The sequence below is a fragment of the Chanodichthys erythropterus genome, chromosome 21, assembly GCF_024489055.1.
Source record: "Chanodichthys erythropterus isolate Z2021 chromosome 21, ASM2448905v1, whole genome shotgun sequence".
In the NCBI taxonomy this organism is placed as follows: domain Eukaryota; kingdom Metazoa; phylum Chordata; class Actinopteri; order Cypriniformes; family Xenocyprididae; genus Chanodichthys; species Chanodichthys erythropterus.
Window position 1 is genome coordinate 2,326,627 of NC_090241.1, and position 13,374 is coordinate 2,340,000.

A 13,374-nucleotide genomic window follows, 5' to 3' on the forward strand; every position below is an offset into this window, starting at 1 on the left:
AATTAAAAACAGCATGAAGAGCACTGCGGGAAAACATTACTTCAAATCATCTTTTTATTTTCGGTAATTAGGTGTGCAAATATAAGCCAGTGCACTTGAGCACGTGCATATCAACATTTCGCATTTAAATGAGCAAGTCAAGAATAAAAAAACTCTTAACATGTCACCCAGCTTTAGGGCTCTTTTTGTTCTTTGGGATAGAAGAAACACACACACCTGATTAATTCAATTAGATGTGAGCTGAAGCTACAAAGAGCACATTGAGGTGACTGTGTTTGTCATGCCCTATAAACCTGGTGAGGAGGAGGGGATCCAGTAAGATTAGAGTCGAAGAGTGGGATAAAGATAGAACAAGACACACACACACTGAGGGGGATATACCAAGAACGACCTGGGATAAGCAGTGAGGGAGTCTGTGATGTTGCAAACAAGGGGTAGGAGACATTAAAGAGAATGAAGGAATTTAAACTAGGCATCTGCTCCCAAGGGAAGAGGAGTCTAACGGAGGAAGGGAAGTGGGTCAGCTGCTTGGCAGAGCAGAGCTGTCTCATAAGCGACCTGGGCAGAGATGTCGCACTGCAGACACAATAGGCCCGGTTACAGAATCAAATAATTCTGAAATGACTGAGGCTGCTCTAGTAAAGGCTGAGCAACGGCTTCACCATAGCAGATTAGCAAGATTATTTACAAGTCCGAACTTTTACCAATAATAATTGGAGTAGAATTTCAAAAATATTTTTCTACAAATATTTTTGTATTAATCTAGTCTGCGTGTCGTATTTCTGTCCCAAACAGAGTAAATCCAGCATTTATATGAAGTTGTCACTTCTGAAACTTTGCAGCATGTAATTGACCATATGCAGTTTGGGCATTTCTGGTGAGCTTTCATTCTGTACTCGCTGTACATCGACACAAAACCATCAATGGTTGACTTTTTAATGCTGTATTTATATTTTAATGCCAAAAAACAGTTTTATTGATTGCTATAAAGACTTTAAGCTACCGCGAACGTTTGAACAAGAAACACAGTGTCTGTAATTGGACACACGACACTTTTAATGTTATTTTTAATGTGATGACCGAAAACATTATTTGTTCATCCTTTTGAGATTGTCACCTTTTGTAAAACTGAACGTTTCAAGAAGTAGGAAATCCAACATTTGATAGAAAATTTTTTAGTTAAATATAAAAAAGATGTTAATTACCACTATAACCAGCAGATGGCGGCAGAGGACCATTTATTCGCTCATTTTAGGTGTATTTTTTCACTCAGTTTCGCTGTTGAATAAATATTAAACATTATAAAATCACTAGGTTTAAAAATACATTTTGTCAAAGTGAAGTATGAAGTACCAACCTGATCTCACGGCAATTCGTACGTATTTTACGAGGTGGCTAAATCGTATGAATTCATACGACCTCACTCATACTAATTCATACGTTTTTTGCTAAATCGTATGTATTTTACGAGTTGACAAATTCGTATGAATTCATACGAATTACCTACCCCTAAACCTAACCGTCACTGGGGTTTAGACAAATCGTACGAATTCGCACGAGTGATGTCGTATGAATTTATACGAAATAGCCACCTCGTAGAATAAGTACGAATTGGTTGTGAGATAGCGTTGGAAGTACTCACAAAATCTCATGAAAAACAATAACTTTTCTTGTGAATGAATGACACAGAAAGCGATCACTGCTCTCTCTTTATAATCACTGAAGCTGTCAGATCAAGATCAATGATTTCAGCACACTTGTTAAACTCACATTTTATTCAATGACTCAAACTAAAGTGCACAATAAATCTTTAATTTACAGTGTGTTGATGCTTTTTTTCACACGACAGTGTGAAAACTGATGGTCAAATTGAATTTTTCTGAGGAGGAATGCTGAGGGATGCATCTTTTTTATGTTGTCTTACGTTTGAATAACTAAAGTAACGCTACGCCTGACTATTTAAGTGACTATACTCTGATTATAAACTAAGTATTACTAGTATTGATGCTGTTAAAGCTAGCTCAGGACATTGAAGATGCCGACACAAGTTTTCCAGCTAGCTTATATTATTGCGGAAGATCTTAAGAATGCTGTTGCTTTGTCAGTTCATTGCGATCTCACAAAGTTCCACTATAATCAATGAAGCTGCCAACAATCAATGCACAATAAATCTCTTACTTATATCATGTCTACACTTTTTTTGTTAATGAGATGTTTTGCAAGCCTGCATAACTCAGTACTAAATAAAAACTCTGGTGTTTTGAGCGATGAGTGGATTATAACTTAAACACCTCTGATTGGCCATTGCATTCAAGAGTTCAACAGCTACAGTACAGTCCAAAAGTTTGGAACCACTAAGATTTTTAATGTTTTTAAAAGAAGTTTCGTCTGCTCACCAAGGCTACATTTATTTAATTAAAAATACAGTAAAAAACAGTAATATTGTGAAATATTATTACAATTTAAAATAACTGTCTATTATTTAAATATATTTGACAAAGTAATTTATTCCTGTGATCAAAGCTGAATTTTCAGCATCATTACTCCAGTCTTCAGTGTCACATGATCCTTCAGAAATCATTCTAATATGCTGATCTGCTGCTCAAGAAACATTTAGGATTATTTTCAATGTTGAAAACAGTTGTGTACTTTTTTTTTTCAGGATTCCTTGATGAATAGAAAGTTCAAAAGAACAGCATTTATCTGAAATACAAAGCTTCTGTAGCATTATACACTACCGTTCAAAGGTTTGGGGTCAGTAAGAATTTTTATTTTTATTTTTTTTAAAAGAAATTAAAGAAATGAATACTTTTATTCAGCAAGGATGCATTAAATCAATCAAAAGTGGCAGTAAAGACATTTATAATGTTACAAAAGATTAGATTTCAGATAAACACTGTTCTTTTGAACTTTCTATTCATCAAATAATCCTGAAAAAAAATATTGTACACAAATATTTTGTACAATTGTACACATTAAATGTTTCTTGAGCAGCAGATCAGCATGTGATTGGCTACATTGCTCAACGCTGCAAATACATACTGTAAATAGATACATTTTACATTCTCCAAAGCACAAACACGAATATGCACTTGAGCATTTGCCAAATCTGTTTTGCCAATATATTATTACAGTATCAACTGAAGATGCTCCTTTTTGCGTTTGAGGGATTGATTGAGGCGTTTGCTTTTGTAGAAGACAAAAGAAGGTATTTTGAATAATGTTAGTGGCTGAACAGTTTTGGATCCCATTGAATGGACAAAAAATACAATGGAAGTCAATGGGAAATATCAGCATTCTTCAAAATATCTTCTTTTGTGTTCAGCAGGAAAAAGAAATGCATACGTTGGACTAAAATGTTGACAGAGTTAACTAACCCTTTAAATCGGCATGAAACGGAAGTTGTAATAGTCTTTCCTTCCCTATTGTGACGTGTATTCGAGAGAATGGCTTTTTGAACAAGAAAAAGTGTAGGACAGGACTTGATTTTATTGAATTTTTAATTTGGATGGTTGTGGACGGTTTGCTATTGCTATCATCTTGAATGTTTTTGCATGAAAAGTGTGCATTTATACATTACATTTTTAAGTGTGATTGAAGTGTTCAAACATGTTCATGGACTACAGTATCAGAGTCTGAATATGCATCATTTCAGGACATCAACAAGAGAGAAGATTTCAGGTTCAGGTTTGTCCTTTAATGGTTTCAGGTCAGGTTCACCAACAAGATAAACATAAAAATTATAAAATAATGCAAAATAAATATTAGATAAAAAGACGACTCCAAGCTTTGTACTTACACTCTACACAGTGATAAAACAGTTTTTTTCCCCAATGGTCAAACTTTAATCTACAGTAGTAATAATGCACAGTCCACCAGATACTTAATTCAAGTAAGAAATATCATAATTAGCCAACAAAGCAACTGAAGAGGACACATGATGCTGACAAAACACATAGATGAGAACCAACATAATCCAAAGTGGTTGTAAAATGAGTACAATTAATTAGATTTTACATTTCCAAAACAAAACAAACGCAGTTCAAAATGTACTAAGGATGAAACACTGAAGTAGACTTTCTTTTCTTTGGGAGATGTGCTAATGCTCTCTGCTGGCCAGAAGAGGAACTGCGACTGTATTTTTATTTAGGCTCTGATTGGATGTATCCATTTCCATTTTTCACTTCTTTTTCTTTCTCTTTTTATTCTTCCCCTCCTTCCCTTTCTTTTGTAATTTTCCTCCTTTTGTTTTCCCTTTCTTGAGATCTGCCGCCTCCTCACTGGCCCTGGCCGCTCGTGTCCTTTTTTTGCCCAGAGGTGTCCGACTGTACCACGCCTATCAATGCAGTGAATACAAACATAATCTACAATCCGTAAAGCTTGGTTCAACACATGCATTCCTCCAGAAAGCATCCTAAGAACACTGACCTTAAAGGCCTCCTCCTCTTCTTTGTAGACAGGGTCTTGCCTTGCAAGAGGAGGGATGAACTCCACAGCAGTGAGGGGTCTCTTTGTCTGCTGGTTGAGGCGGTGAGAGTTTAGGACAGTCTGGATGGCCTGAAGAATGTGACCCTGAGTGTAACCATCTGTAACTTTAGCTAGAGAGCTCAGGTCCAGCTTAGGGCCCAACTGAGCACCACCGGCTTGGAGCAGCTCCTTCCACAGAGCTAAACATAAAAGATAAATTCATAAAAGATTATTCACACCCAATAATGAGCCGGCGTTCTGACGTAGAACCCGGAAGTGCTGCACTGTGTTTACAGCGTCAGCAGCATATAGGACTGACAGGGAAGAGAAGAAAGTTATTTTTGTTTTGTTTTTACGCACAAAAAGTATTCTCGTCGCTTCATAACATTAAGGTTGAACCACTGCAGTCACAAGGACCATTTTAACGACGTCTTTACTACCTTTCTAGGCCTTGAAAGGCACAATAACGAAGATGAATGAAGGTCTTACGGGTGTGGAACGACTTGAGGGTGAGTAATTAATGACAGAAATTTATTTTTGGGTGAACTAATGCTTTAATATGTGAAAGCAGTTTCAGTATGAAGCTTATATTAAATAAACAGATGAATACTTACTAAATCTTGAGGCATAATCTGGTCTAGGGATCAAAATGATCTTCTTGTAAACTTTACAGAAGGGTTTGATGTCTGCATCAAAAGGCTTGCGTGTTGTTCCCACCACTAACACACGGTCCTCCGGTTTAATAGATTTCAGGACCTTCGGCAGGTTTTTCTTTAGTCGTTTGGGTTCCATCTGGAAATGAACAGATTAAGAAAAGCTGAACGGAAGAAAACATGTTTTTGTAGGCCATTTTAGCACTTCTGCTTCCATCGTCCCGATTCTTGTCAATATTATTTATTTTTCATGAAATGCCTGAAATCTGGTCTGTGGTTAACACAAGCTTAAGATATTTTCATGTTTCATTCTATCACTGCAAAAATTAGTATTTTTGTCTTATTTCAAGTACAAATATGTGACCCTGGAGCACAAAACCAGTCATAAGTCAGACGGGTATATTTGTAGCAATAGCCAACAATACATTGTATGGGTCAAAATTATCAAAATTTAAGCAAAGATCATGTTCCATTAAGATATTTAGTAATTTCTATCATAAATATCAAACATTTATTTTTGTGAGTGGATATGCATTGCTAAGGACTTCATTTGGACAACTTTAAGGGTGATTTTTTTTTAAATATTTAGATTTTTTTGCACTCTCAGGTTCCAGATTTTCAAATAGCTGTATCTTGGCCAAATATTTATTCAGCTTTAAGTTGATGTATAAATCACAATTTCAAAAAGTTGACCCTTATTTTGTGGTCCAGGGTCACATATCTAAAAATTCTTAAATCAAGATACATTTTCTATACAAGAAATATTAATGACCCAAGATATTCAGTCTTGTTCCTGGGGTAAAAAAAAAAAAAAAAAATTAAGTGCATTTTGCTTAAAACTAGTAAAATGATCTGCCAATGGGGTAAGAACAATAATCTTAATGCAAACGGAAAACAAGATTTTTTTTCTTTCCCCGCTGGCAGATAATTTTACTAGCAAAATGCACTTAATTTAGTTTTTTTTTTCACCCAGGAAACAAGACTAAACATCTTAGGTCATTTTTCTTGTATAGAAAATGCATCTTAGTTTAAGAATTTTGAGATATTTTGACTGAAAACAAGACAAAAATACCAAGTAAGAAAAGCATTTAGTTGCTAACAAGTTGCTAAATGTGACTACAGAGGTTGTCAGGACATTAAACATCATCATCCGAACAGATAATCTCATCTACTCACACTTTCACAGCCTCGTAATGCCCTTTTTAAATAGTAAAAAAGCCAATTGGGTTTTTGTTGAGGGAATCAGGCTGATGCTAATTTCTGGGTTGTTCTATAAAAAATAAGTCATCACTCTATTAATATTAGCACAGTGTAGCTACATCTTTAACCACAAGAGGACAGCAGAGTCCACCACCTCACATGGCTTTATAAAATAGGTTGACTTCATACATTAATTGGATTTTGTGAATAAAGTGCTAAAAAGATGAAAAACAGTTGATGGTCTGGTATTAGACTTGTATGTAGATTTCAAAGCTGTGTTTATTTAGTAAGTGCTGTAATGACTGTAAGCTGACATGTTAGGTAGACAAACCTCTTTCTCCAGCTTTGGAACTTTCTTGTAGAATGTTTTCTCAGCATCTCCAATCCAAATGACTGAGGGCTGCAGCTGGCGAGCCACCTGCCAAAACACGACAACGTTCCTCCATCGCAGGTCACACGGTAAACAATCATCGGCTCACTCACAAACAATCAGTTATCAGCCAGAGCAGAAACAACACTGACTGTAATCAACACTGCTCTTAAAACACACAGTAGCACATCAGTGAAGTGAGTGGAGGCTTTAATATGATTCGACTGAAAACAATGCCTTCAGTTCACTAATGTTTAACGGAAATTTATGAACCGCACAGACTATGTTCCCTCGAATGTTTGTTGTTTCTGAGCAAAAACTGATTTCTAACATGCAGATCATTTGGCCATCTTAGCACCACAATATTGTTATATAAAAGACTACTTTTACTAATATTAATACTAATGCATTTTAAAAATATACATTATTTATTAAATGTTTGGTAGGTGCTTTGATGGTGCTACATTTTACACAGTAAAAAAAACAAAAAACATTATTATGTATTCTCTTTTTCTGCTGCTGTTACATTTTAAAACTGGTCTGGAAAGATATATACTTGCTATACAATTAAATGAAATGAAAATGAAAGTTAAATGTTTATTTTCTGGTTTATACACCTAAAAGAAGATGCACTTCAAAGTCAATGTTTTAAAGATAATATTTGAGCTAATTTTATATATTTTATTTCACCCATTATATAGGACTATGGTATATATTTATACATAAAATATTTTAGGAGGGAAAATCCCTCACAAGAGGATCATCATATTTGAGGGTCTTTGGCATCAAAACGATAGAGAACCACTGGCCTAAAAGTCATTCTGTTGCATGCATAAAACTGCATACTATGCATAGTATACTTATATATACACTGTAAGATAGTATAGTAGAATGTTTTTGCTTCATTTTGTTTTCCTGAGAGAAAGTTTGCATTATAAAATATAAAAAAATGCAGTTCATGACCCCTTTAACTCCCTTTATTAACCTGAAATCTTGTTCAGCTTCTGTTTTATGATGCAGTGATCAAACGAATCAGCACTGCATATTTCAACACGAGATTTCTCAGATTTTGCTCCATAATGAATGTCAGTGGATATGTGGATTTTGCTGCTCATTCATTTTGCTGTAATCCAAGAAAACACTTTTTCCCATACGTATTTGAGCTTGTGGATTTGTTTAGGCCTCCACGGGAGCAACATCAGAAGTTGCACACAGATTAGAGGGAACAGTACCCACAAACTAACTTCCCTAAATACATGTAAATAAAACCTTTCTCCAATGTTTGTAAGAGAGAGCTTTGCAGTGGACAGGAAATTGGAGTGATTCATCTCAAAACAGGAAATCATGCTGGCACCTCTTTTTATTCCCAACATGCATTAGGAGAGGTGCTGAAAGACCACCATCCAACACAATGCTGAGCGCAGAATCCCAGAATCCCCTGCCTCATCCTGCCTTGTTTATCTGCTGTGCCAGATGCTCTCGGGAACGGCTCTTCAAGTAAAACTTCCAAGCCTGGTAATTCCCTCTCTTACAGGACACAAATATGGCCACATTAAACTATCCTGGCCCTATATTGATACGATCTGTCCATGCTCATACTTAATAAAGGAAAGAGGTGATACAGGGATACAATCTGGCCTCTTAGGTTAAACACGCGAGTTTATTTATGTACAGTACTAAACACTTCTTGAAATGTTAAACCGCAAGTAAACAACCTCTTTCTAGAAGTATTTTGTTGCCACATTGACACAGGGCGGAACGTTTTTCCATTTGCATTAGTGTTTATGTTTGGAAGTCATGCCGGAATATTTCTCATAAACAGAAAAATATCACGCAAAGCCTGACATTATAGAAGATGAATTGATGATCCTGACGATAAATCCTGACAGTTTGCATAGCAATCAATCACGTATATGTTGATCCTATCAGTTTTTATGATATGTGGTGCTGAGAGAAGCTCATGGAATTTAAACATTTCTAAGAATCTTGGCTTTCTGTATTCCCAGAAGGTATTTTCAGAGAGGGTTTTCACTCACCTTGAAGACCATGTGCAGGAGGTATTGCAGTCCGCTTTTGCCTGGATATTTGCCAGCTAGTTTTGCAGGGGAGAGGTCGAATAGGTTTGCACCGGTCTCATTGCACAGGGCATGGACCAACATCTTCTTCCCAACACCTGCCGGCCCCGTAAGCAGCAGAGCCCGGATCAGGGGCCCTCTCTCGTGGACGCACTGAGAGCCTGTGGAGACCAGAAGAGGGAGCAGTGAGCGTTCATTTTAAATGCGATATACTTCAAGAGAAATCAAAGAAAGAACTGGTGTGATGTCATTTGAACAAAATCAAGCCAAAGCAAAGTTTGTTTAGCGATTGGGATGTTTTAATAAAATATAAAAATTTCCTGATAATTTATTCACCCCCATGTCATCCAAAACGTTCATGTCTTTTTTCTCCAGCCGAAAAGGAATGAAGATTTTTGAGGAAAAATTTCAGGATTTTTCTCCATATAGTGGACTTCACTGGGGTTCAACGGGTTGAAGGTCCAAATGTCAGTTTCAGTGCAGCTTCAAAGAGCTCTACATGATCCCAGACGAGGAATAAGAGTCTTATCTAGAGAAATAATTTCTAATTTTCTAAAAAAATAAATAAAAATATATATACAGTACAGTCCAAAAGTTTGGAACCACTAAGATTTTTAATGTTTTTAAAAGAAGTTTCGTCTGCTCACCATTTATTTAATTAAAAATACAGTAAAAAACAGTAATATTGTGAAATATTATTACAATTTAAAATAACTGTGTACTATTTAAATATATTTGACAAAGTAATTTATTCCTGTGATCAAAGCTGAATTTTCAGCACCATTACTCCAGTCTTCAGTGTCACATGATCCTTCAGAAATCATTCTAATATGCTGATCTGCTGCTCAAGAAACATTTAGGATTATTTTCAATGTTGAAAACAGTTGTGTACTTTTTTTTTTTTTTTCAGGATTCCTTGATGAATAGAAAGTTCAAAAGAACAGCATTTATCTGAAATACAAAGCTTCTGTAGCATTATACACTACCGTTCAAAGGTTTGGGGTCAGTAAGAATTTTTATTTTTATTTTTTTAAAAAGAAATTAAAGAAATTAATACTTTTATTCAGCAAGGATGCATTAAATCAATCAAAAGTGGCAGTAAAGACATTTATAATGTTACAAAAGATTAGATTTCACATAAACACTGTTCTTTTGAACTTTCTATTCATCAAATAATGAAAAAAATATTGTACACAAATATTTTGTACAATTGTACACATTAAATGTTTCTTGAGCAGCAGATCAGCATATTAGAATGATTTCTGAAGGATCATGTGACACTGAAGACTGGAGTAATGATGCTGAAAATTCAGCTTTGATCACAGGAATAAATTACTTTGTGAAATATATTCAAATAGAAAACAGTTATTTTAAATTGTAAAAATATTTCACAATATTACTGTTTTTACTGTATTTTTAATTAAATAAATGTAGCCTTGGTGAGCAGATGAAACTTCTTTTAAAAACATCTTAGTGGTTCCAAACTTTTGGACTGTACTGTACTTTTTAACCATAAATGCTTGATGACCAACGTGGTTACGTAATGCGTGGCTCATCACAGAGCAGTGCAAGACGAGCATTTGTGGTTAAAAAGTATATACATTTTTAGAAAATTAGAAATGGTTTCTCTAGATAAGACTCTTATTCCTCGTCTGGGATCATGTAGAGCTCTTTGAAGCTGCACTGAAACTGACATTTGGACCTTCAACCCGTTGAACCCCAGTGAAGTCCACTATATGGAGAAAAATCCTGGAATGTTTTCCTCAAAAACCTTCATTTCTTTTCCACTGAAGAAAGAAAGACATGAACATCTTGGATGACATGGAGGGGAGTAAATTATCCAGAAATATTAATTCTGAAGTGAACTAATCCTTTAATATCTTGCATATTCTGTGTTCTATATCCCAATGTTTTCATTATCGATCTTGACCTCCTACACTTTTGTCGTCTTCATTTATCATCATTAACTTTCCTGACATTATACTGCAGTATATCAGATAACAATCTGTATGCATCAGTGGAATAAGAGTAACTGTTTCAGAGTCATCTCAAGAGTATTGCCAGGTAATTTGTTATAATATAATATTGTTCTACCAAAGAAGGAAAATCCCCTTTGACTCCAGCTGTTTAAACTCTAATGCACCGCACCCGATCATTCATCTATATCTAAAGACAGAGAGGAACTCCCTGCAAACTCTATATTCATTTGATTAGGAAGTCAGATGTAAGCGAAGGTTGATTGCTCTGCTGCCGGAGCTCAGCAATAGAAGAACAATAGTTTAATAGCTCTCTGGAGCTCAGACACAGGTGGTGTGAGATGCCATAGTAAAAAGGCTCCAACTGGACAGAGCTCAGGATGCAGTGAGTTGGCATGAAGGCAAGACCACACAGAAACACAAACAGAAGCAAACACAAATATATGACTACCAGTGCGCACACAAACATCCGGCCACACACACATTCACACAAACAAAAACACGTCCATATAACAGGTGCTGCGCGATATCACGTCTCTGTTCTCAAGGAGTTCCAAAAGTATACAGGTGCTCCATATTTGATATCTTTATTTAAGTCATTATTCACTGAAAATCTTGGCATCCACCCGTCTCTCCTCACTGCGTTCATCAGAGTTCATGTCTGATTCAATCTTTTGAGTTGGATTTTCAGTGAATAAGTTGATTCAGTTCACAAATCTGCTGTAAATGATTAATCCACAAATCAGAATGAATCAGTTCTCAAGTTCAGATCGCTGACTAAATGATACAAAAAATACTCACTGGAGGGGAAATTAATAATAGCTTAAATTTCTCTATATGTTCATCATAAAACATTATTGTGAAAATTAGAGTAACTAATATGAATATTATAAATGCTTATATATAGTGAACATTCTGATATTCTGAAGGATTTTACAGATGGATTTGTTGATATATAATTTGCTTGATTTTATACAACATTTTATTCCTAGAAAAATTTTGATTTTTTTTTTTTTTCCTGGCTGTTGACAGTATTTTCTGATTTATGGAGTGATAAAAATAGATATCCGAAATTCCCTCTGTAAAAACCTTTGAATTTAATCTGTCAAAAACAAATTAAATGAGAATTTTTAACCTGACTTCATCCAATATTCAGATTTTTGTTCTAGAAATGTATGCAAATTAGCACTTATTTAATTAGATAATGGCTAATTTGCATATTTATATTACAAATTGCAAACATTTTTTTTTTTATCACAAGTTTTCTGAAATGTTATTAATCAGCTGGGGAAGTATGGTGATATCTATTAGTTGATTTTTTTTTTACCATGTTCACATGGGGTGAATAATTGAACATCATTAATTTGTTTTATTTATAACTGACATATCTGGACATTTAAAACTTAATTTAACACATAATTACATTAAAGATGATTGTGAATACATGTAGGGTAAGTCACTACACTGCACTTGTCCAAATGAATTGCATATTTTTACAAAATGAGCCTACTATGGCAAAAATAAGCCAATTTAATGAAAATAAAGGTCCATGTTTAATAAAAATGTTCATGAAATTAATTATAAACAAGGCTTTACGCTGCGTCTGAAATCGAATACTTCCCTACTATATAGTAATGCAAAAAACAGTACACCAACAGAGTAGTATGTCCGAATACATAGTGCTCAAAAATCAGCTGGCGAAAAGTACCCGGATGTCCAACTACTTCTGTCGAGATTCTGAAGTGTGCATTCAATAGATTTGTGAATGGAGGCGAAGTGACGCAACTGATGCTGGTAAGTCACCTGACAGTAACGACACGGATATAGTACTGAATTACATTCATTCTACCCATATTCATACTATATAGAACATACTTTTTAACGTTCACAAAGTTCACATTCAAATGTAGTACCTACTCAGACGGTATGAGATTTCAGATGCAACATTAGTCCCTTTTTATTGTAATTTCATAGAAAGAGCAGTACAATTGTTCAAAATTATCTTGCATTCTATGGAAGAAAGAAATTAATTCGGGTTTAGAATGACATGAGGGTGCGTAAGTGATGTCAAAATTCTCAGTGATAACTTCATAAGTATGAATCAACCCGGAACCTTTACGCTTTAAGGACTACAAGCAGCAGGGGGCGATATATAAACAGAAAAATAACCGCACTGTGCTAGCTGTGTTTGCATGAGTAGGGCATAGGCTACACCCTAATTCAATTACTATCCAAAATAATATACAAGATTAGAATTAAATTGTCTGAAATCATAGTTTTTTTTCTTGTTTTTTATTTTTATTTATTTATTTTTAAACTTTTTAATATTTTTTTTTTAAATGATCTTTTAATTATTTTATTTTGTATGGTTATGTATGTATACATGCATATGTACAATTGTATGTATGTACCTGTAACTCTCATGCTTTCCTGCAAAATGATGCAAATGGAATTTTGCTTGTTGACCAAAAAAACAAACAAACAAATAAATAAATAAAAATAAATAGTAGGTTGAAATCAGTGAAAGTGTCAACATGGTATAGTTATAATAATTATTTTTTGAGTGTGCATGTTTTTTGTGCCATTATTAATCCCTTGCACATTGGAAAAGGATGAGTTTGTGATGTTTTACT

The 13,374-nt window shown here is 34.8% G+C and overlaps 1 protein-coding gene across 1 annotated transcript in view; it reads right to left on the reverse strand.

Annotated features, from left to right (window-relative positions):
- Positions 1-3,715: 3,715 nt before the first annotated feature.
- The window catches only part of iqca1 (IQ motif containing with AAA domain 1), a 58,148-nt gene continuing 48,489 nt past the window's right edge, over positions 3,716-13,374 (reverse strand). The window contains exons 15-18 of the mRNA XM_067373838.1: positions 8,727-8,926; positions 5,082-5,259; positions 4,429-4,667; positions 3,716-4,336 (exon numbers count right to left, since the gene is read on the reverse strand). Coding sequence (XP_067229939.1) covers positions 4,181-4,336; positions 4,429-4,667; positions 5,082-5,259; positions 8,727-8,926 — 773 coding nt within the window. The 3' untranslated portion in view covers positions 3,716-4,180. The remainder of the gene's footprint in view (positions 4,337-4,428; positions 4,668-5,081; positions 5,260-8,726; positions 8,927-13,374) is intronic.